The sequence below is a fragment of the Parasteatoda tepidariorum genome, chromosome 5 (assembly GCF_982258835.1).
Source record: "Parasteatoda tepidariorum strain Cologne lab strain chromosome 5, Ptep-v5.0, whole genome shotgun sequence".
In the NCBI taxonomy this organism is placed as follows: domain Eukaryota; kingdom Metazoa; phylum Arthropoda; class Arachnida; order Araneae; family Theridiidae; genus Parasteatoda; species Parasteatoda tepidariorum.
In genome coordinates, this window is record NC_141759.1 from 66,417,795 (window position 1) to 66,444,180 (window position 26,386).

The window sequence follows — 26,386 nt, forward strand, 5'->3', positions numbered from 1 at the left end:
CTAAAATTTTTTCATTTTTTTAACGGAAAAAAACAAAATAAAGAAATGTTGAATTTCGTGTTTTAAAATATAAAGGCAACATTAGCGTTGAGGAATAAGTAAAATTTGATATATATAATATTATTTTCAGCGTTTTGAACAGTATTTCTAGAACACGTTCTAGTATTCTATAATTTTAGCATTCACCTATGGGGACAAATAAAAAAGAAAAATTTAGAATTCTATTTTAATGCTACACAAAGGTATCACTAGTAAAGTTCGATCTATCTAATGTTATTTTTGCGTTTTGGATAGTATCTTTTTGAGAAAATCTTATATATATATATATATATATATATATATATATATATATATATATATATATATATATATATATATATATATATATATATATATATATATATATATATATATATATATATATATATATATATATATATATATATATATATATATATATATATATATATATATATTTGAACAATATCTTATGAGAAAATTCTACTATTCTAATTTTTGCACGTAGAAATGACGAGAAACGAAAAGGGAAAAAGGAAGAGAATTATTTCCTCAGCAACGATAAATATGCTATAAATTCTCTCTTAACAACTCATTTAAAAACTGTAGCTCTTAAATTCTTTTTTAGAAATAGGATTCGTTATCTTTTTAAATAGAGTCTAACACTTCATAAAACACGAATAAGCCCTTAAAAGCGAAATAATTTGGAGAGCAAAAATGGCAGATAAGGTACTGAGAGTAGGGCTAAAATATGCTCGAGTTTCTGATCGACGGTTTTTATTAATCGTTTCTGTAGCATGAAACAACTCTCCAAATGCTGTCGTTAAATACATTTTAAAGAAGTAATCTCATGAGGGAAACTTTAAAAATATACTTCATCGCATAAAACTAGGAGCGGTTATGACGGTAAGCGGTTATTTTTGGATTATTTATGTATATCCGGTTAGAAAATGGTTTGACGTAAGAGCAATTTATGATGTAAACAACATATTTTTTTTATGAAGTAGCTTATCAATATTTGTGAAGAAAATTAAGGCATCCTGGTTTTTAAATCACATTTTGAATAAATTTAAAAATATTGTTTACTCATATTTATGTAAAATAGGAATATTAGTTGAAATCTTGCTTCGAATTAATTAATACAGTTATATATACAGCTGATTAATTACAGAATAAAGTTATAATTTGAAATCATTATGATTCTGATTATCAAGTCATTGCAAGTTTGAGAGCCAATTTATTTATTATTTATTTATTTATTTAACATGAAGTAGCTTATCAATAACTGCGAAGAAAATAATTGCATGCTAGATTTTAAATCACATTTTGAATAAATTTTATATTTATGTAAAATAGGAATATTAGTTGAAATCTTGCTTCGAATTAATTAATGCAGTTATATATACAGCTGATTCATAACAGAATAAAGTTATAATGATTATGATTTTGAATTATGATTCTGATTAAATCATTCTGAAGTTCGAGAGCCAATTTATTTATTTTTTATTTATTTATTTTATATGAAGTAGCTTATCAATAACTGTGAAGAAAATAATTGCATGCTAGATTTTAAATCACATTTTGAATAAATTTTAAAATATTTATGTAAAATGGGAATATTAGTTGAAATCTGGCTTCGAATTAATTAATACAACTGATTAATTACAGATTAAAGTTACAACGAGAAATCATCGTGATTATGATTAATAAGTCATTGCAAGTTTGAGAGCCAATTTACTTTTTTTAAGATGTAGCTTATCAATATCTGTGAAGAAAATTATTGCATTTTAGTTTTTAAATCACATTTTGAATATATTTTAAAAGATTGCTTACTCATATTTACGTAAAAGGAGAATATTACTTAAAATCTTACTTCGAATAAATTAGCACAGTTATTATACATACAGATAATTAATTACACAGTAAAGTTACAACGAGAAATCATAGTTATTCTGATTATCAAGTCCTTGCTAGTTTGAGAGCCTATTTATTTTTTCGATGATAGTTCAGTAATAATTCTCAGAGAATATTTCATATAAAGTAAACTATTAACTTATTCTGAGAACTTCATAAGAGTTTGCATACATTTATGTATTTATTTCATGGTTTATTCATTTTTCGTTGCGTTTGCTTAACACCTAGTAAAACGTATCAACCGATTTAAGTTTAGGGTACAAAGTACCTAGGGTACAGAGAACCTAGGGTACAGAGTACCTTGGGGTACAGAGTACCCAGAGCGCTATTTGCTCCTTCATCGAAATTGAATCGGATTAAGGGAAGAGGGTGGTGAGACAATTACGTAAGTAAATTAATGATAAGATTATAATAAACATGATAAAATTATACACTAAAAGGATAAGTTCAAAAAATAATCTGGAATAGGGGAATAATTACTACAATATTTACGGTACATCCAAATGAACAAACAGTGATGAAAAGCAACAAGCATCTTGATTCCCTACATCACTCACTTGCCTCCCCCCCCCTCTTTGAAAGGCTTCTACGGTGCAGAGTGATTCAGTTCATTTCAATGTGCTGAAAAATTAATTTGAAAAGGGGTCATTTGATAAAACTTCATCACTGAGGAAAAAAGGCAGTTGTAGGACTAAGTTTTATAATTGCGTCAATAAACTCAAAATCGAATAATTGATTATAATCACTCTTTGTATCGCACTTCCGTAACTTCACTTCAGTTATTGAAGGTAATTGTCTTATTTCTCAATAAAACGTATCTTTTGATAAGCAGGGATGACACGGGTGGCTAAAAATGTAAGAAGTGGTAGAAATTCCTTTTCGTTTTTATTTATTCTATTCAATTTTGAAATCGTAACTACCATCACGACTTACATTGCAAATTATTCATATTTAAAACAAAAACTCTCTTAATGTCCACTTTGAATACTAAACTGTTAAAAAATGAGGCTAGTAAAGTCTGCTAATTTTTTTATCTCTTTTAATAGATAACAGCTTTTTATTAGTCACCTCTTTAATTTTTAGTTGACAGTGGCGACCCTGGATAAGCTCTGAGGTATGACATTAAGATCTAATGTACCACTAAAAATTTTGTCTACGTACGATTTCAAATTAAAATGTAACTACTTATGTTATGAATACGTTTTGATAAACGTAAATGTCTTCATTTCGGGGAAATAAATTTAAAAAAATTTAATAATTGAACTTCCAGTTTTTATGGTTTTAAAAAAAGTACACGAGAGAGAATAAGAGTCAGTTCCTCACTTGTTTCCGTAACTTTTACGTTTATAACTTTTGCTTGACCCTCCCCTCTTATTCTTCAATTTACTTCCAAATTTTATTCTTATAAATCTATGACAGCTAGGGTTCGATGAATCCGTCAATATGACTTCGCGTCAATACATCGAGATACACGTGACTTCCAACGTTAACTGTTAATGTTGGAACATTTGTTTATAAGTGACTGTTCCCTTTCTGCCTAGTTGGTAGGGCCCTAGGCCCATGTCCAAGAGGTCGTGGGTTCGATCCCAGCCGGCCGAAGACTCCCCGTGTAGTAAATGGTGACTGATGCGCGTTAAATCTGCCAAGTCACGAAGTCCTCCATGTTCCCAATGCAAATCAATACCTATAGCGGTACTGATAAAGAAGTTTCCTTGTCTTCCGGGTTGGTTCAAAATTACAAGGCTACGGAGTTGAGCATCAGTAGTCGTAAACCCAAAAACGGGTCGACTGTTCAACCATGGTTATAAAAAAAATGTAAAAAAAATCCACATATTTATACATAAATCTGAAGTCTATTCACTGCGCGTCATTAAATTCTAACGCGGTAAATAACACAAAGCAATATGCATTTGGCATGCACAAATATCTTCTACCAATTTTTTCAAGTGTTTTCTACACATAGACCAAGCTTTAATGGGTTAATCATACCTGACAAATTTTACGGGTATCAAAAAAGCTTTTTCCCAGTGGCACTGAAATAACTGTTTAAGTGATACTGTAGTTAACTACTTAATTCACCTTTCGCCATCACTTAAAGCACAACAAAGTAATCCTAGTGTTTTGTTTTTATTGGGCACCTGGGCCGCGAAGTGTCCTCTATCCCACTCATCTGGAATTTTAGCACCATTTTAGTTGAGCATTGAAGTAAGCAGGCAGTGGAGTTGCTTTTATGAATGTTTCAAGCACTTTGATTGAATAACTATAGAGGAATCAAAAAATAAAATGAGCAGCTTGCTCTAAACTATGTTTGTTTGAAGTTGAACAGAGTTGTGTTGAGAATTGAAGTAAGCAGGCAGTGGGATCAATAAAGTAATTGGCTGGTCCTCTTTATATTTGTTTAAATAAAGTATGTAAATATAAAGTATGTAAATATAAAGGTAGTTGAAAGTACATAAAATTTGTTTGTATTTGAATCTGAGTGCGGTTTTGAAGGCTAAAGAGTTTAATTATAAAAGAAAATGTCCACACACGTTATAAAAAATGTACTGTCACTTTTTGCTGGGCTTTAATTTGTTTATTCTCAGCGAAAAAAAAGGCTTATTTTCAAGTAAGTATTTTTAATAATTATGGGAAAAAAGTGATAGCAAAGAAAGAGATGTATTTGAAGTTTTTTGTTTGAAGAATAGTAATTGCTATAAATAGGAGCAAATAGTTTTACATTTTGAATGGTTTGCAATATTTGGGAAACAAATGTTGCTACCCAGCACCGGAAAGGATAAAAAAGCACTATGATGACTTCAGATCCATATACAATAATTTATAATTGTAGATAAAACTGTCATATTTCTGCCAAAAAATATTTGATCAACATAATACTTGTGTTGCGCCATTTTTCTTTAAAAAAAAGGTGACTCAAACATTTTTAATTTAATTAAAAATTCCCATGAAAGAATATTAATTATATTAATTATTAATTCCGGATACTTAACAATGTCAAAGTGGTTTGCACCATGGTTCTAAAGGGTTCGCATGGGCCTTGAAAAATTTTAAAAGTAGTAGTTGATGCTATTAGAAATAAATTTTTTGTTAGATACCACTTCATAGCTTAGAGTGGTAGAATTTTGATATATATATGTCATAGAAAAGTAATAAGTTATAGGCATTTTTTGGATATTAACATATCAGCGTAAGAGTCTTCACTTTTTGAAATTTTTAACTGCCGTGGTTTTCCAGAAAAAGCTCACAATGACACACTTTATTCTTAGAAATCTCACTAGAAGCGACCTTTCTCGACAGGAGACTATTTTAAAACCTTTAAATGTTCTGATCGTATCAATAAATATCTTTAAATCACCTCACCAATATTACTTTTCGGACAAAATTTCTAATTACTTCATTTGTCAATGAAAAAAAATCATTTTTAATCACTTCGGCTGAAATAGAAGTCGAAACGTGAGATACGGAATTAATTAAGTGTTCGATAAAAAAAAAATGGACAGGAAAAAAGGGGGAGGGGACATAGTGAGGTCAAAAATGAACTCAGAGGTCAATAAAACCATGCCAGAAGTGTCGTATGAATAAAGGCGTCCAAGTGAAGTAATCGGTGTCAGAATATAAGCAAAATACAATGAAGAAATATCCGATAAGATAATAATAAAACTTAAAATCGAAGGCTAAATACAATGAATTGTAAGACTATGTACAGACGTAGAACAAGTAAAATGCGTGAGACAAAATCGGTAAATTATAAACAAGAAAAAGCAAAATACAAGTAGAGGAGATGTGTAACAAGTGAAGGAATAAGAACAAGGATGGCGGTGTCGTTCGAGATATAGTGCTATAATTTGTTTTACATTGTATCAGTTCGCTGAGAACTCTTCTAGTTTTATAGCACTTAGTACTGTAAAAGCAACTGACATGATGGCGTATTAAATAATACGTTTTAAAGATTGATAATTTTAATTTAAATTCAGAGTTCCTAGGAAAACAAATAGTTTCGTAAAAAGGTTCAAAATAGATAAAGGAATGAAAGGATTCTGATCATTCTCCAAAACTATTGGGTTCAAATAATTTTAGAAATCGACAATGAAATGGAAGGATTCCGATCACTCTTACAAGCAATTGGATTTGAATAAGTTTTAAATTAGATAAACAAATAGAAAGATTCCGATAACTCATTCAAAGTGATGGATTCGGTTGAGTATCAAAATAGATTAATGAATGGAATGATATTCATCCCTGATTTAAAGAAATGGATTCAAATAAGTTTTAAAATAGATAAACGAATGGAAGGATTCTGATAACTCATTCAAAGTTATGAATTCGAATGAGTATCAAAATAGATTAACGAATGGAATAATATTAATCACTGACTCAAAGGAATGGATTTGAATAAGTTTCCAAATTGATAAACAAATGGAAGGATTCTGATCACTCATTTAAAGCAATGGATTCAAATCTGAGTGCCTAAACGGCGTTTCTAATCAACCTCAAGAATTTAAATTACCGATTAAGTAACCAGCTTTTCCGACCTGATTATCAGCATTCTATCAAACATCTGAAATAAAACGCTGAACAGTTTTTAAAGGAATGCTGACTTAATGTTTCAGATTAATCAGTATAATTTTCTCCTTCAGCAACTTCCACAAAAAACGAAATGGTTGAAGGAATGAAAGTGTTGACGCGGTAGCAATGTCCTTTTGTGTCACAATAGATGCCAAACTTCAATGCGGTCGTCTGAGCCGCTAAACAATGTCATATGGAATTATGCCAAGGATGTTGCTTGTTGCCACTAAAAATAACCCAAAAACTTGCACTTGCTTTTCGATTTGCTTATTCGGTGACTGATGTTTTTCTTCCGTTTTTATCTTTTATTTATATCGCGCTCTAGTCTTTTCTTTTGATGAAAATTTCAATTGTGTCTCTCTTAACATCATCAAGGTGTATCTCTTTTGAACTATTCATTAAGGAAGGTTAAAGAGAAATATGCTGATTGATGTTATGAAATGTTTAACGTAATGACCGCATTCAATTTATATATTTTTAGTATCCTTATAAAATTAAACCCAAACAAACTGTTCCCATTAGAGGATGACAATTAACATTTAAAGTGAACGAAAATATTTCTAAAATAATAACGTGTCAATATTGAAGTCAGAAATAGCAAATCCGGGGTTAAAATCATCAAAAACCAGTTTATCGTTGAGCGGAAATCGTATGCACTCGTCTTTAACCCCTTGGGGACGGGTGATTCAGAAAAGCATTCGTACAAAATCAGAATCAGGATGTAATTAAATAAAAAACGGTAACTTAAATGTAGTCGTTTCTAATTTGACTGACTTACTTTGCTTTTACTTTAATTATTGTTAGTTTAATCATATAAATAATCAATGTTAATTCAAAGTATAACTAAATAGTTTTATTTTGAACAAAGTAATGGTGAATTAAATAAATCAAACAATAAAACTCCCACAAATAAACTGCTAACGAATTGCTTTGATTACCAGTTTTATCTTTTTACCCTGGTTGATACGGTTTTATGCTGGCACGTATTTGTGTCAGTCGGCACGAAAGGGTTAAGCTTCGGCCTCAAATAAACTGGTTTTAGGTGATTTTAAAATCTTAATATCGGTCAGAGTTTTAAAACTTTTTTTATTTTATCTTTTGAAATATAAGTTTATGAACCCAAATATGCGCACTTTTTTTGCTTCATTTTTGCAAGAATCTATATATATTAAGGGTTGTTATGTATGTTAAGGGCTCAGCATTGTTTATATCTTTATAACCTTTTTTTTTATAATTTTGACCACATTTTCTTGGCATCAAACTTTGGTCTCTTAAATTATGAAATTATTAATGACCAATTAACATAGTTTCTAAAATTGTTTTAAACTTATTTACTATTTACGCTAGCACGTTAATGAAAAATAAACATAAAGTTCTCCCAGTTTTATAAATATTTAAATTGATTTTCGTTCATTAAAAATCAATATAAGTATTTTTACATTAGTAAAATTTATTCAACTTAACTTTCCTTAATGCTCTAAAAAACAGTTTCAAAACAAACAATTAGTAGATTTTTATGATAATAAATCATGTGCATATAATAACCAAACAAATGGTTATAGTAAAAACTTTATATTGATAATAAGCACAACTTTCTCAATTTTAAACTCTCTTCTCTCTAATTAAGTAAATAGCTCTAAACAATGTCGTTATACAATATTAAATAAAAAATTTTATACATTATTTTACTTAAATTCAGTAACTAAATTTACATTGGTATACGACACTTATGCATAATGTACTTAATTGAAGAGTTTGGGAAGTTAAAGAAAACTATCTGCTTAAAATTAGGATTTTGAATAAAAAGTTCATCATATGTTTTCATAATGAAATAAATAAATTTTACAAATTTGTTTAAAAAAATGGTTTAATGTTTGAAACTAAAATAATACTTTAAAGAAATGAACAGCAAAGCACACGTGTGCATATAGCATTCAAGTATTCATAGTACTCAAGTTTTTCTTATTTGGTAAAAAGGATCCTTCAATTGAGATAGGAGTTTTTGAAATCTGAGAACTTAATCTAATTGAAGGTGCGAAACTAGTTAAATCTGTCGATTCACCAATTGTTATGGAGAGCGAAATTAAATTTAAAAAACCTGCAAGTTTATGTAGTTTTCAACACATTATTTACCAGATAGAGAATTTACATTTTACATTTGCTCCTGGCTGATTTGCCTGATTTTACATTTGTGCCTGGCTTTAGCCTTGATGAAAGCATCTATATTGTCACAGTCAAACATACATTAAAAAAATTCTTCTTGTATTGGGTCCCTCAATTAATTATTATTTATAATTATTGCATGAAAATATTTTTAAAATTATTTGTTTTTAGCTTGTCATTTTAATTGAAGAGTTTATGAAATAATAAATTACACTGTACAAGTAGTAGCAATCATTTCATACCAAAAAACGGTGTATAGAAACACCAAGGATAATTTTAGGTGTAGTCAAGACCACAAATGTTCCATTACATTTATTTCGATGTCCTTTTTGGCGTCTCGTTTAACACCGAAACATGTTTCAACAAAGTATTACAGTAAGATATAATTCATTCAAAAGTCAGTAGAGTTATTTTTGAGATGCAATTTACAACAAGAACTATAAATTGCGAATACATGCACTAGTTTTTAAATACATTTGAAAAAAAAAGTTCTGGGTGTAGTCAGCACTACAAATGTTCCATAACACTTATTTCGATGCCTTTTTTGGTGTCTCGTAACACCGAAACATGTGGCAACAAAGTATGACAGTAAGATATAATCCATTTAAAAGTCAGTAAAGCTATTTTCATGAATCAGTTTACAACAAGAACTATAAATTGTGCATGCATGCACTAATTTTTGAATGCACTTGGAAAAAAAAATTTGTTTGTTTATCAACCCTACACAGATAACAGAGAGAAAGTCAAAACAAATTTGAATTAGCCTTAATAGAGTAAAAGTGGATAGAAATGAAATATTATAAAATTATTTAATATAATGGACAAATTTATGTAATTCTTCTTATGAGAACAATGCTATTTTTATTAAACAACTAAAAACTTAAATGCCTTTTGTAGCAGTAAACTTCTGTTTCTCTGGAATGTTCAGCAGCGTACGAGACAACTAAAAAATTACATCTTCTCGTTCTTCATTGTAGGCAATCCATAGTAAACAATCTATCCAAACATTGCCTAAATTAGCGTTTTCGGAGGCAAAACAATTCATAAATTGTGTAAATGGGTCAGTATTCTCCAGCATCGTTGCTTAGATTTAAATACATCACTCAAATTGTACATGAACGCTCGATTCGGTATTAACTTGAAACAAAGTATTGATTAACTCAATTTTTGGAGTTTTTCAGCGCTGAATTTGGAGAGGCATTGCACCACAGTTTTCACAGTGCAGCTAATATAATATTATGTTTTTTTTAGAGTCGTTTGTCACCAGTCGTGAAAGATAACATCCTAGGCAAAGACTATGAAACACTTAGCCATGAATTATCAGATACGATGGAACGTGAGAACGACCTGAGAGAGCAACTGAAATTCAGCGAGGAAGAGGCCAAACAAGCCAGAAGAAAAATTGGAGCTCTGGAGCAAGAAAATGAGACCCTGGTGTTGCAGATCAAGAAGCTTACAAATATTATGCGCAATAAGAAGGGGGGCAAAGGTAAGTGCGTCATTAAATTCAAGAGAACAATGAAGGATTTTTTAAATAAAAAATGGTTCATTTTGTGTTTATTAGTTGCCAATAGATTGCTTATAAAAGAAAAGTTAAAGTTATAAATGATCAAAAATTTGTGAATATTTTAAACCTTTTATATATCAGTCATGTTTCAAATCATGCAAATTTTCCCTCATTAAGAAAATATATGATCATATTTGCATAATAAGTTATTTTTTCTTCATTTCTACAATATAGTAAATACAATTGGAAAAAAATAAATTTATTCTTAACTTTGAAAAATATGAATATCATGGAATTATATGTATTTCTTATAAATAAAGGAAATAAATATTGTACATTTGTCTCTACATTCAAAAGTATATTATATCCAAAAATGGCAGATAATGGAATGTAAAGAAGAAGTAATATCAATTTAAATGTGAAATTAATTTCAACTTCTTTTTGTGAAGATGTAGATGCTGAAGAGGAAGAATCGTCAGCAGAAAATTTAAAGATTCAACTCGAGCTTCTGGAACAAGAGATGGGAGTTATTCGTAGAAAACTGGATGAAACTGAAAAAGAGAATGAAAACCTACAATCTGAAGTGAAGTACTTACAAGAGAAAGTCATTAATCAGCCACTCATTGAAGTGAGTTAGTTATATGGAGAAATTATGTCATTTTTTTAATCTTTGAGTACGAAAACTGAGAAGTTTTTTTAAAAAAGAATTTCCGTAGCATGACATTAAAAACGAATGTTGTAGATTTAGTTATTTTTAGTTGATATCTTTTTATAGCAAAACTGTTCTTACAATTGATGCGAAGGATCGCAAAATGTATTTTGTCCTCTCTAATAAAAGAACGTTTCTAAAGTTTATCAAAATTTTACGGATAGCTTAAGATTTTAAAGAAAATACTGGTAGGGGATATTTTCAGAATGGCTATAATCAGGGTAAGAAGAAAAAAATGGCATCCGAACCATTTTATAATAGATTTATTAGATGGCGGTGACAATAATTATTTGCATTTTTACCATTATTTAGTTTGAAATAAAAATCCTTCAAAATATACTCAAAATTAATGAGCATTTGTAATAATAAAAGAGTGAAAGCAAAAACAATTCCGTTACATTAACACGTTCACGCCCGGAAAAGTGAAAATACTGGTACAGGAAAAGAGAAAATACTGGTAGAAGAACGATTTCAATATTAGATAATATTCGGGAGGAGTTAATCTATTCTCAACAATAACAATTCACTGTACGGAAATTTATCACGAAGAAGCAATTCAATATAAAAATTGCATCCGTTAAAAACAATTGGTAGTTATGGATTTTTATTATTCCCGGAAAAAAACTAAAAAATGAAATTTATTGTTACCAGTTTTTACTCCGGTGCGATGCCAAGATGAGACAATCTAGCGTGACCCACCGGTGGGTCACCCCGGCGTGAGCGTGTTAAATATACTAATAGTCGAAGCAGAACGTCTTGGTCACACCATTTCGGCCCCGTAGCCATTTCTCTCTCGTGAACGAAATGACGAGTATGAAGTGGTTCATATTGATGTAGCCACTTATTGTTTTTTCCCCTGATAACTGAATACCCTTGAATATGTCACTTACCTGCTTCTTCCCTGAGTTCCTCAATTTTGAAGAATAGATCGCGTTAGTTATGGAAAGCGAGGCTGTTATTGGTGCTTAAGACAATAATTTTAATATAATTTATTAACTGCTCTCCTTTTGTAATCTAGACCTTAATTTTTTTTTTTACTTTAGATATCTTGAGCTATTTACTATTGTTTGATTGTTAGCCTTTTATTTAATAAGAAATTTTGAGATAATCATGTTTAATGTTAAAAAAAAACAAACACGTAATAATGAGTATTGTGGGCTATTTCAATGATTGTTTACCTATAAAATTTAAAATTGAGTAGAAAAGGGATTCTATAATACTTAAAGTAAAATAGGGAAGATAATAAAAACTATGTAGAATACTTTTTTGTGCGTAACTCAGTTTTGTTTTTTTTCTCTCATGAATTTGGCTAAGTTTGATACGTATAACTTTAGTTGTAAAATTTAGGTTATGCTATATATTATATGATTTGTATCTAATGGCATGCATCTAATGAAATGAAAACGGCTAGGAGGTAGAGCAGTCAGGATGTCTGACTGACTGCGGATTCGAATCCCACTCGCGACATGAACGTCTCACTGTGCTTGTCCTTTGTTGTGTGGTGTGTGAATGTGGCTCAACCTATGAACGGCTATCTGTGGATGTGTGGTGTGTGTATAGTTTGTCTACGGTAAGAACTCCCCTCGCCAGTCTGAGGTCATCTGCTGCTATGGAAACAAGAATAGCGCATTTCAGGGAGGGTAGCTCCTCTTCACTTTAGGGTTAACACAATAGACCGAAGAAATAGATTACCTTTCTCACGCCGGACCCGAGCCAAAATCTGTCCTAAACAATGGGCCCACACCCCTACTTGAAATAGTTATACCTCGTTACCATAGTCACCTCAACGGGACCAGACGAATGGTTAGGGGAGTTCTTATTTTAGACAAACTGTAATATTGCTCGTCGTCGTAAATCAGGTTCGCAAGTGCACTCCGGGTAATGCTAAGTGAGCAATACTTCCGACATCTTCCATCGCGAAGAATGTAATAATTCAGAGCCAACCATTAGAAAAATTTTCTGAAATGAATCATATAATAATATCAACAATTTCATATTTGCAGCTACCTGAACTTCCCAAGGACGCTAGTAGCCCCGGAGTTTACTGGGAGAATAAGGTTCGGCTACAAGAATATGAGATTCGTGAGGTCAGAAAGAAAATGATCGAGAAAGACAGAGAAATCGAAAGACTAAATACTGAAGTCGAGATTTATAGAAAGAAAGCTTCCAAAGTGATGGTCCGTAGTAGATCTTTGGACAACGATTTGCAAGTAGACTTGAAGAGGCAGCTACAGCTCGTAGAACAAGAAGCTAGCATTTTGAGACAAAAGGTAAATAAAAACTTAACCTCTCTTAACCTCCCTAATAGTTCATGTACTTTCCCCCCTTTTATTAGCGAAATTATTGCATTTACTTACATTGCGTAAAATCATTGCATTTATATTGGAATAGTTTTTCGCTACGAAATTTGGCTTCTTAATTATAAAACTTAATTTTGAAATTAAGATTGATTATCTAGAGAGGTAAAGTTGGAGACGAGTTATTCTCAAAACACAAAATCAGAGTCTTTAACAGGGTGTTTAATGGTCACGAAAATTTTCGAGAACTTTTGATCTAATTTTAATGATAAAATTTTTCTCATGAATCCAAATTCTCGTCAATGGTAGACATCCTATTTAAATATATGAGGTTATCCGGAAAGTTTTGTCCTCTAATATTTTTACGCCCTATTTCACTGTGATATATATATATATATATATATATATATATATATATATATATATATATATATATATATATATATATATATATATATATATATATATATATATATATATATATATATATATATAATAAATAAATACAAGAAAACATGAAGAAAGTTAAGAAAAACATTTTATTTGAGTGCTCCTCACACTATTGTATTAATATATTTTGTTTTGGCTTTGCTAATACAATATCAGAAAGCACTCTGTTTTGCGGATATAATCGTGTGGGCTGATGAAAAGATTATGTCTCTCTTTTTTTTCTTTCGTTTTTTTAAAATAATATTTTATTCTTTTTTCTTCTTTTTTTTAGCTGTTGTTTGTTATTTTTTTACTTATTATTTCCCCCCTTTTTTATATGTCTATAATTTTTCTTTGTTTTATCTTCATTTTGAACTATATATATATATATATATATATATATATATATATATATATATATATATATATATATATATATATATATATATATATATATATATAATATAATATAATATATATATGGCTCAGAAACATGTGTATACATATTCAAACCAGAAACGAAGTTATCGGTCTTACGTTTTTGGTATACCTAATCTATACATTCAAGGATAAATATCTTTCCAGTTTTTAATTAAAGTAATTTTGCAACTTATAAAAAAAGGCGTGTACTCTCGTAGTCCGAACTTTTTGGTAGACCCAGTTTTTTTAGAGTCTTCGTCAAAATAAAAGGCAAATTATTAAAGCTAGGAAGAAAAATTTACTCGCTGTATAAATCAGTACTGAGTTAAACGGAGGTGAAAGTGTCAAAGCCTACGTGACTACCGGAGAAAAGTTGTAGCTGATTCTAGCAATTACCCATTACTTATTCTCGGTTTTCTCCGACAATCAGTTTCTATATTTTAAGTCCTGCCTTCCTCCGTAGTGGTTCGTTCGATTTCGATATCGTTTTATTTTTATTCGCTTATATATTAGCAATCCCTAATGTGTATATTTTTTTAAAATTCTTTTTTAACACTGATTATAAAAATATATTTAGTTTGATCATTGTAGAACCGTGTTTAATATAGCCTAGGTTTTTTATTTATGTCTTAGATCATAATTTTATACTTGTGCTGACATTCGCTATGTGTCAGATGAAGCAATGCCTGAGGTGTCACCGTCACCAATCTGTACGTTATGACGGTAGTAGATAAAGTTTGTAAATAAAGGTTTACAACGGAATAAAAAAACTTCGGTAGATATTGCAAGTAGTTTTCAGATATGGAACTGGAATAGTTTTAATCATGAGCCAATATATAAATCATTTTAATCTAATAAACCGATACACAAATTAAATTAAATATTTTTTTCGTCTTTTTAATCGTTAAATCAAATATTTTTACCCTAGTTAAACAGCCTGGAAACTGAAAATGAAAAACTAGTGACAGAAAACAAGCGTATGACTCTGAGATTGACAAAGAAGCCACCACCAACGTCTGCGGATATATTGCAAATGGACAATATGGAGTTGAAGCAAAAGTTAGAAGATCAGCAAAGAAAGCTGGAAGCGATGAAAGAAGAACTACAGAAAACAACAGCAGAGAATCCAGTCGCCATTATTCAAGTACATTTTAAGCGATTTTCATATTATAGGTTTATTTGTAATGGTAAACAACTTAATTGTCAACTTCTACGGTTCTCAAAATATTTTTTTACAATGGTTGAACAGTGCCATTTTTTTTGAAGATTGTAAACTGTTAAAAAATAAGTGTGAATGCATACGTTTTTCTACCACATTAAATATAAAAATGAAATCTTTAGAAAAATATGTTAATTTTTAACTTATCAGGAAACTTGATAAACTTAAAAAACAATTAATAAGAATTCAATCCTTACACAATTTTTTAAATATCATAAGATATGAATTATAATTGCAGGCATGCCAACTTTTTACACTTCTAAGAAAAATTTCTTCCAGTGGTAGCTAAGTTTATGCTTCAATGTAACATTCTTTCTTTTAAAAATTTTATTTAAAGTTATTTTTCACACCACTGTTTGTAAATGATTATAAATAAATAGTCACTTTATTCAAACTCTATTGTGATAAGGCCTTTATAATGCTGACAAAATTACCAAAAATTCTGTAACCTTTAATTTTTAATTGTTTACCACTCAATAAAATATTCTACAAAAAACGTAGTAATTGGTAGTATTGTAATTGTGATGTTTTATTATTAGTAGTTAAATATAACCATTAAAATTTATCTGGGGGCCTATGTGATACATTAATATATTGAGTTTATTTTATTTTAAATCAAAATTGAAGTTGTAGTAAATATATTATAAATGTTTAAAACGCTATTCAAGTTTTTGAAGTACAGACTTTATTAACTAGTTCTTGACTAGTGCTGAAAGTGGCATCAAATTGGATTCGTTTTTCGTTCTTGTGGGTGAAATTTGTTCGTAATTTATGAGTGTTAAATTTTGATCAAGGGTACTTAAAAGCCCCAAAAGATATATTTTTCATTCAATTAAATTAAATTTTCGTTACCACATCTCTGACTACATTCTGTCTCATGTTTAAATTGTGTAAAATTTTTCAAATTTTTTTAAATGTTGTTACTTGTTATTGTTTCCCAATAAGGCTTTCAGATTAAAAATATAATAAAAAAAATATCGGTGCATTATTATATATTGTGCATGGAAATGTTACGCATTTATCGAAATGATTTATTTCAAATAATCAATTAACTATCACTTTATTTAAATGATTTTATGTAGTTTACAATCAGGTACTTGCACTTCAAGAAGAAGATGATCATAGATACCCACACATGTGACCTATCACGTCAGCGTAAGTTTATCGTTAAACAATAAAAATGTGGCTTAAATGATAAGTGAACACGGGTAATACCTTCAGAAGTTTCGGAAAGGCAAAAGCGCTATAAGGTTATAAAAAGAAGGTATAGCAGACTATATAACTAATTTCCAGTTCACAAGGCAACATGTAAAGTGAATGCAAAATCGAGCTAAAAAGGATGCGCCTAGAAAAGAAAGAACAACGTGAGTTCATATAATTTTTAGTGCTAAAATGAGATTGTACAACTTCTTTATACACGTCAGGAAATGTGCTGCACAGATATCACAAGGGGTAACTTTTTGTTTAGCTCTAATTATTTCATCAACAGCAGCAATGTACTCTTGGGAGATCATGGCGTTTGCCTGCTCTGAGTCTTGACATATACAACAATGAAGTGATCCGCAGTGGATTGATCGTAAGGACACGGTTCCAGGTAAAACACTGAAATCAAGTAACACTGGCAGCTGTTAGTAAGAGGGTGGGTGATCACTTTGAACAACCTGCGAAGGGACAGAAGGTTCGCTGTATTAGTCCTCGTTACACTGTTCTACCGCAGAGTGCTCGATTTCACGTTCAGGTTGTCGGGCTACCAAAGTAGGAGGAGCTATCCCCTTTGCAGAGGATCAAAATTGCGATGGCATGCCTTCGGATAATCCTAGTATTCCAAGACCGTCGCCAATCTCCCATTGAGCAGCTCTATTGAGACGCAAATGACGCACTACTACTACGAATATTGATGTACGCCACTAACAAACATTTTTACGCAATTTATTGTCAGCCGATTGTGTTAGGTAGGCTTCACCATAAAATGCGAATATTTGATGACCTTTTAACATTAAAATTCTTGCTACTTGTTTTGTTCCGAATACATCCCTCTAATCACGACTTTACATTCACTTTACATGCTCCCATTCGAATTGGTCCATAGTTATACACAATCTGTGTTTCAATTCTGTAAGCCTAATTTATAATCTTTAAGTTACTATATTTCTGATGCTGTCCATTTGGACGCCAATTATATTTGTCTTTTTATATATAAAATCACTCTTTCTAGGATTACAAGCCCAGAAAAGAGAGTTTGACATCTCTTTTGTCAGAGAACGAAAATGATCTAATCGCCTCACTAAAAAGGCGCCTCAAGGCGAAGGATGAGGATTACCAATCGCTTCAATCAAGAGCCATGCAACTGGAGATTGAAAATAGTCGCCTTAACCGCGAATACAAGAAATTGAAGGAAAGTATCGGCTCTAAGAAGAAACCGATGAAAGCCATCAGGGATTCGGCCACCAGGGTCGAGCTCCGAGAACTTGTGAGCGAGCTTCAAGATGAAATTAGTAAATATTCGAATAACCTTCTCTGGCTTATACTCTCAACGTGAGGTGATTTTTCGTTGTAATTATGGAAGTTAAAGCATCTAGCAACCAAATTAAATTTTTTTGTAATTAATAGTTACTTTTAATAAGGAATAATTGATATTAAAATATAATAAGTAAAAGTAATTCATCGGGAGCGTTGAAAAGTTTGAGAAAAACCGAAGTGGCAGAAAAGTTTGTTTATTATCCAAGCTGGAATGCATAACACTGGAAACAAATTTTTTGTTGCACTTCTACGAGTACTTGATCTTACCTAATTCGGTGTAGGGATTTCAAATCTGAAACTAGTTTTGTTTTCGATGTACAGATTTTTTTCAAAAGTATATTTTCTTTTATAATATACTTTCTTTAGTATATTTGCTTTTCTTTTTGTTTGAATATACAGGTTTAAAAATATTGTATAGCTTTATACACTTGTTCTTTCCTTTAAAATAATACTTAAGAAAAAAACATATGATCGTAACGTATCACCTTGTAAAACAAAATGTATTATCGTCTTCCTACTACTCCCTACGTAACAAAAAGGTGGGGATACTTAGTATTCACTCCAGAGAATTTCAAAAATTCCTGATTAGGAATTTATTACTGAATTACGTAAAAACTATAGCTTGTAGAGAGCAACTGAGATAGCAATATTGAAATCAGCAATCTAAGATCTGATCAAAATTCTCATGCAACAGGAAAACAAATCAAATTGTTCCCCTTTTTAATAGTATCAATGTATTTTTTTCAACATTTGATATTATTTTAATTGCAATTTCTTTTTATTGGTTTAAGGTAAACCAGCAAATTTAAGTTACAAAAGATCTTATTATGATATGAACGTCAACGTCATCAGGAAATAAAATCTGGGTTATTTTCTATTGCTATTGGAGACCCATTGATCGAGTTCAAGCTTTTGTTCTACATATGCATAAAATTCATTTATATATTTCTCAATATTTTGTAACTACGTGCCTGAAATATCTGAGCACAAATTTTGAATTGATGAAAAAAAACAATAGAATATTAACTTATTAAAAATATTTAAGGCAATACCTCGTTGGATATTTGAGTATTAGTGTTCTTTATGTGTATCTTCATTTGTTGAAAATTTGATACTGTAATGTTATTATTATTGATGAAGCATGGTAGAACAATTTGTGCTCATCTCGCAGGTGAATTGCATGTCACTCTGAGAAGCCGAGAAGTAGTCCAAGAAAGTCTTGAAGAAGAACTGGACAAAGTACGCAAGGAATTGAAGGACTCCCTGAGAGAGGCGAAGCAAAAGGAAGAAAGACTGCAATTGACAGCTGACAAAACCAAGCTTGAGAATGATGCTTTGAAAAAAGAGTTAGACTCCCAAAAGTAAAACATTAAGCCTATTGTAGATAATACATTTATTAGATGTCCTTGTTGCGAAAACATAGCGATATGCCAATGTTTATTTTCTTCTTCTTCTGATACAATTGTGAAAAAAAATTATATATATATATATATATATATATATATATATATATATATATATATATATATATATATATATATATATATATATATATATATATATATATATATATATATATACACCACCCTAATCTAACTATTTTAACAATGAATTTAAAGTGTATAAATCGAAAACTATAACGTTAATTCACAAAAAAGCATATCATCTTAGAAATTTTAAAAGCAATTGCAGTGTTTGCTTCTTGTCGTGAATGATCGTTTTTGTATTCTGGCGTAAATGATATGTAACTTTTTTGGTTGGGAATTTTCTGGAACCATGTTTCTTTGGTTGTCTTATTGCTTAAATATTCGTTTAAGTAACAAGAATGTACGATTTAACCCGTTTTAATACTTCTTTCTTTATATATTTGAAGTTAAAGGTTTATGTCAATAAGTTCATGTTCACTTGTATATACGTTGGCACTGTATCTCTGAGATCCAGTATATATATCAGGCCATTTGAATATTTCCTCAAAAGTAGGCAAATGTACTAGTATAATTTTAATTTGTCCTTATAACGAAAGTAAAAAAATTGTGTTCTTTGTTCAGGTCTCGTGCCTCAACAGCGGAAGGACAATTGACTCAGATATCAAAACAGAGTGATACCAGTTTGGATCAAATTAAAAAAATAAACCTGCTAAAATCAGAAAGGGAAGATGCGGATAAGAGGGCAAAGGCAGCAGAAGAAGCTCTGGAGAAGAAGACCCAAAGGTTGAGAGACACCCAAGAGAAGCTGAATGCTGTTTCGGCATTGAAAGAAGACATGGCTAGATCCAACAGACTTCTAGAATCTATGAAAGCCGAACTTGAGAAAGAGGTATTTTTGAAAAGGAGTCTTATTTTTTAAAAAAAGAAAGTTTCTATGAAGAAAACTATGACTGCACCTACAATAAGAGTATTACTGTGTCCTAATCATGTATATTACTCCAAATATTGTTTTTATATCAAATGAATCGATTATTGCCTTCTGGCTGATGGGTACCATGTGACGATTTAAGTTTTATTACAGTTCACATGCGTTGAAGTTTTAATTGTAGAGATATTTAGTACCTATTTACAAATACTTTTCTAGTCGAGAAATCTATCTTTCATAGATCTCGTTTTCGGTTCAAAAGAAAATACGACTGCTTGCTGGGCTTTTGTGGTATATAACAATACATCAGTATAGACACAATGAATGCTATAGTGCTTAAATGTAGCTCCTTCACGTATGTAATTCCGATAGACTTAGTAATACTGTTTTACATCCCCTCATGTTCAAATGCGTATGCAACTACTCACATCTGAGATCCGTGATCGGATTCTTCAAAACTGTGCACGCTCGTTTACGTATTTCAACATGAAAGGACGTAGAATGGTATTGCTAAGTCTACATCTATTGGGATCATGCAAGTGAATCAATCACATTTAAGCATTATAATATTGTGTCTGGCGTATTGTTATGCATAACGGGGGCATGCCAAGTTGCCGGATTTTCGTGGTATTCTTGTGCCAGAAGCCGAGATCCATTGGAGGTAGATAGTTCTACTTCGAAAAATGTTTGGGAGCAGATCGAGAAGTTCCGAAAGGGAAAGGCAAGGAAAGAATAAGTCCAAGAAGGTTTCTAAACTACATTTTAGCGAAATTAGAAATTATGGAAACAAGAGGAAACTTTTAACAAAACAAATTTTGTCCCTAAAAACAGTCTAGTTTAGTGACACGGTTAAAAAAATGAACTATTGGTATTATTCTTAAATCCACAGTTTCGCAATGTTTTTAGAATATCACTTGATATAAACTTTTTCTGAGCCTTTTAAAAAAGAAATATGATGACCATGCAAAATGTTTGATGATAGCTCACAATAATTTGCTTTTTGAAATTAAAAATGTGAAAACCAATGAATTAAACTTAGTATACTTACTATGGTTAAAAAGTGCTCTAATTGTGCCATAGAACAAAATGTATTAACTTATTTGTCAAAATTTAATTCATCTCCTTAAAACACTTTCCTCCAACTTCAATGCTTTTCCAATTATCAAATCATGCCTTAAATCGATTTCGTGAATAATTTTTCGTAGAAAAAATTTCTTTCATCGAAACAATGGAGTCAAAATGGTGATAAGAAAGAGGCTATACTAACCGTGTAAATAAGAAAAAGTCTTACGGTGCTATACCAGGAGAGTACAGTACAGGTGGGATTCTTATTCGTTGAATGTTTGCAAGCACTGTAAAATAACTGAAATGTGAGAAAGCGCACCATAGCACATAACCCATGATTTTTTTTACTAAATTTCAACTCGTTTTCGACGAATTGCTTCACGCAAACATCATGGAACACTGAAATAGTAAATATTTTTTATTGACTGTCAGATCAATCGGTAATTGTTTATAATGCTCAACTCTGCGACAATGAAAAAGAAACAATAACATCGATTTTGAATATTTTTATGTAGCTTTTTAATTTGTCTTGTATAACCTTTCGAGTGTCACTCACTTGATTGTTTAACATTTATGTGTCAAAAACATAAACCCAAGTTTAATAACCCGTAATAATGTGTTTAAACAGTGAATTGTGAATTTAATGTTGGTTAGAAAGAAATCTTTAAGGCCACTTGAACATGTTGTTCTTGGAACAAATTTAAAGTTCTTTGGAACAAATCGAGAGGTGATGCGTCACAACCTCAAAATGTTTGACTGGAACTAAATGGTTTAAGGAATTATTTAATAATGTCTATTATTGTCGAACGATGATCCAATCATGAAGCATGAATTCTCTGACTTGATCGATATGTTGACCATTAATCGAAGAGATTGGTCCTCTTCGAGGGATTCACTTCTATCTTTAAAGTTTTTACCTTATTAAATTTTTTTGTTCCCTCGGTACGATTTCTACCGTTAAAGTAAGATAGTTTCATTTCTCAGGAGACGTATGCGTATAGGGCCATCTACCGAATCTGCTTTTATATTGTAATATTGGGATATCTCTTGAAATATAAGTGATTCGCTAACTTATAGCTCTATTAAACCAAATATGAGTTTCATTGGGAGCACGTCAAATCAATTAAGAATGGAGTTATTGTGTTGCATAACAGAGGGATCAATATAACTTAAAAATTTTTGTTACTATTTAATTCTTACTTCATTCGTGAGATGAATTAATTTCTAGAGTCTCAGAAGTTTCAGCTTTCATTTTAAGTAAAGGATTTCACTATGCATCTATTTTTAATTCAAAACTTCTTCGATTAAATTCCGTGAAATTTCAATAGAAGTTTTCATGAATATTATGCGGCTGGTTCAATAGTAGAGAAAATAACTTATTTAATAAGTGACAGCTAACCAAGTGTACTTATTTACAAGTGTATTATTACCCACTCTCTGATCAAAATATAATTAAACTCAGAATTAAGAAAGAATAATAAGACATAGATTAAAAACTTTGATTGTTCCGTATTTTTTTCCTCCTCAGGGAATTTGCCTAGTTTAGGTAAACGCAAGGCACACGATACCAAGTGATGTTTCTTTTTTCGCAGCAGATGTTACTTATGGCACTATTTATTCAGATTGAGAAGTATTTTGATCTTTTAGTATGAAAATGCGTTTCAGAGAGTCGTAGAGAATAGGTATCATTAAATACCCCACTGATAACCGTGTTTGTTGCACATTTTAAAGAAAAGAGCACATATGTGGAAAATTAAATATTTTTTAAACGAAACTTAAACTATTTTCTTTTCATGAAAATGTATCAAGTCAAATGTAAATGTGAATGCTGCCGAATACATCAAAGTCAATGGGGAACCACGAAGCTGTGAGTTCGTGTAATTTAATCTAAGGAGAAAGCCGCAAAGCTGTGAGTCCGTGCAAGATGTTTTTACCCCAACCCTTTAATTTGTTTCATACCAATGCCATAGAATCAGATCAATGTTATCGAATTCAGCAGAATCAATGAAGAGCAGCGAAGCTGTGACTCCACGAAGGCGCAAAACAATTTGGAGCCGTGAAGCAGTGAGTTCATGTAGGCGAACAAGCTGGTTGATGCAGACGGTTAGTTAAAAGTAAAAATTAGCAAAATTTTATAGCACAACAAATTTTGCTTTTTAACTCAGAAATGTTCACCCTTATTTCTGTAAGACCGAAAAAAAAACAATTCTTTAAACAAGAGCGAAACTTGGCTAATAAAATCGTCTGCTTCATTTAGAATATTTATAAACATTCAGTTAACGCTTTTATTTTTTAAAATTCGTGATGTTGCCACCAAGCAAAAAAAACTTTTAGCATTTATGGAATGCCCTTTGTTTATATCATTTTGATGTTATGCTAAACTATATTTTAAGAATTTGTGTTTTTTTAGGTTGACGAACAACGACGTCTGCTAGTAAAAGCAGAAGCTAAAGCTGCCGAGCTAAAAAGCCAAGTAGATATGACAGACAGAGATCTATTGTCTTTGAAAAAGGAATGCAACCAACTTAGAAATGAGGTAACGCACACGTTTAACACTTTACTGCATTAAAGCTTTTTACTAGAAAATTACTCTGAGGAATTATAAATGCCTTTCATTGCAGCTCGAAGAAGAGAGAAGTAGACTGAAGCAAAGTTCAGATAAACAACAATCGGAAGTAAATAACAGCTTCATCAGAGAACGTGAGGAATATAAGAGAAATATCAATGATTTAAAAAATCGCATCGAGCAGCTTCAACAACAAATAATAGACAATGAAAAGTTATTCATCGAAAAGGTATTATTTCTTTTTTATAAAACTTGATATTTAATTTATTTTAGAAAAGCAATTCTTGCTGATTGTAATTGGTTATTTAAAAACTTATCTTCTTTAGAATACTCGACTATTCATCATGTATTCATTGGGTTTTAGGATATATGTACGACATTTTAAAACCTACACTGCTGGAAATTTTTAAGTTATTAATCTATTAGTTTTGTAATTAAATTAAGTTATTAATAAAATCATTTATAAATCAAATTGTTCTATAAATATTTATTAAATTTCTTTGTGTAAGGCTTCTAGTGTCAGATAAGCAAATTTATAAAAAAACTATTCAATTTATTTTGATTTGTTGAAACTGTTCTTTAAAGGCTCAGTAGTCATATAAAATAATGCTTTTTAACGAATAACATATGCTATTTTTATAATTGTTATTTGTTTAGATCAGATATTCATGAGTGTTAGATTAAGTTTGTCCATTTTCTTGCAAAATTTAACCCAACAGTCATGAAAATGTTCTCAGCTAATTATAAAAATGAGGCAAAATGTTCGAATGGAGAAAGGTCACATTTTGTAAAAATTTGTGATCTATTTTTTTAATATCTGAAAAGCAACCTAAGCACTACATTGTTTGGACTCATAAGACTATGCAGATACAAACTATGAGAATTACACTAGAAAATAATGAGAACTACACTAGACTTTTGCTTCATTTATACAAATACTTAATATTGCCTAATTCGGATGTGAGGACTTCGAATCTGAAATTAGTTTTGCTCCTAAAGTTAGTTTTTTTCTTCCAAATGCCATCTTTAGTATATTTTTTGTCGAAGTGTACAAGTTTGAAAACGTTATATGTAACACGGGTTAGCGTAAACGTTGTGGCAAATATTTAGGGGAGTTAGGGCACGTCACTGAGCAATCAATGCCCAGAAATTTTGTCGTACGTGGCTAGGGAAGTTTTCCTATTATGACCAGTTCATGATTGGGAAGCGCCTTTATTGACGCATGACAGCATTTCTGTCATGGGTTCCAAAGCAGTTCTGATCCTGATGATGTTTAAAAACGTCAAGAAAAGTTATAAAACGTCACGCAAATCTTGCTACAAATTTCCAGAGGGAGTAAGGGCACATCATCAGGATCAAAATTGCATTGGAACCCAAGTCAGGAAATATTGTTCTACGTGACTAGGAGAGATGCCCGATTATGACCTGTTCAGAAATATACAAAGAAACAGTTTGAAATAGGGGTTCCATAGTTGCGTACCACGACATTTCCCGGCATGCATTTCTTCGTAGTTTTAATTCTGATGATTTGCTTTGACTTCCCTAGAAATTTCTCGCAAAATTTATGTGACCCTTGTTATATATAACGTTTTTAAACTTGTACATTTCGATAAAAAAATGTTACTAAAAACTGTATCCTTAGAGATAAAAGTCGAAAAATTGTTTCTCAGTTTTATTCACTGATATTAATAATTTTTATCTGTGCAGAAAATATATAAATTAATATATAAACAAACTTAAAATCATATCAGGAACTGTTATAATTAAATATTTGTCTGTTTCAAAGCCCACACATTTTCCCCCAGCAAAATAAAGTATTAAATCATATTTAGTATAAAATCATATTTAGTATAAAATTACATTTAGTACAAAATCATATTTAGTATAAAATCATATTTAGTATAAAATCATATTTAGTATAAAATTATATTTAGCATATAATCATATTTAGTATAAAATTATACTTAGTATAAAATCATATTTAGTATAAAATCATATTTAGTATAAAATCATGTTTAGTATAAAATTATATTTAGTATAAAATCATATTTAGTGTAAAATTAAAGCTTTCCCTCGATATAAGGCACTAAAACTGTAGTTTGTTAGATACTTAAACAGTTAAAGCTACGTTTTGCTATTTTTTATGGTTTTTTTTTCTGAAAATAGTATCAAAATATTTTTTCTTTCTTCTTTTACAACAAAGGAATCCCGCCTTCGTGAAGAGTTCAAGCGAAAAAAAGAGAGCGCAGTTAAGGATACCAGAGAGAAAGGAGATGCAGCCTTAGAGCTGGCAAGAGAAGAAGAAAAGATTTTGAGAAACAAGACTCAAGAGCTCTCTGATAAATTGGAAAAGGTAGAAGTCAATAAATTAGGATATTTTTTTCGAATTCATAGAAAATAGGCAATAGTTTGATTTTTATATATATCTTGTTAAGTTCGCTTTGATACATTTTCTGGACAAATAGTGTTGCCACAAACTTGTAAAAAAGTTTCGTTTCTTCCTACATAAATTTATTTACTAAAGAACATTCTATAGACTATAGACCATTCTATACAATGTCTTTTTATTTCTAAAAATAATTTTCAAAGTGTATAACAATATTATGTCAGTAACGATAACAATATTATTTATAATGTAATT

The 26,386-nt window shown here is 30.6% G+C and overlaps 1 protein-coding gene across 1 annotated transcript in view; it reads left to right on the top strand.

Moving 5' to 3' along the window:
• Positions 1–26,386, top strand: part of LOC107455690 (uncharacterized) — an 80,029-nt gene that overhangs the window by 30,401 nt on the left and 23,242 nt on the right. Inside the window, exons 5-14 of the mRNA XM_087164128.1 lie at positions 9,913–10,150; positions 10,618–10,796; positions 12,881–13,147; positions 14,952–15,167; positions 17,458–17,737; positions 18,934–19,123; positions 19,811–20,078; positions 23,590–23,715; positions 23,801–23,974; positions 25,949–26,098. Coding sequence (XP_087020254.1) covers positions 9,913–10,150; positions 10,618–10,796; positions 12,881–13,147; positions 14,952–15,167; positions 17,458–17,737; positions 18,934–19,123; positions 19,811–20,078; positions 23,590–23,715; positions 23,801–23,974; positions 25,949–26,098 — 2,088 coding nt within the window. The remainder of the gene's footprint in view (positions 1–9,912; positions 10,151–10,617; positions 10,797–12,880; positions 13,148–14,951; positions 15,168–17,457; positions 17,738–18,933; positions 19,124–19,810; positions 20,079–23,589; positions 23,716–23,800; positions 23,975–25,948; positions 26,099–26,386) is intronic.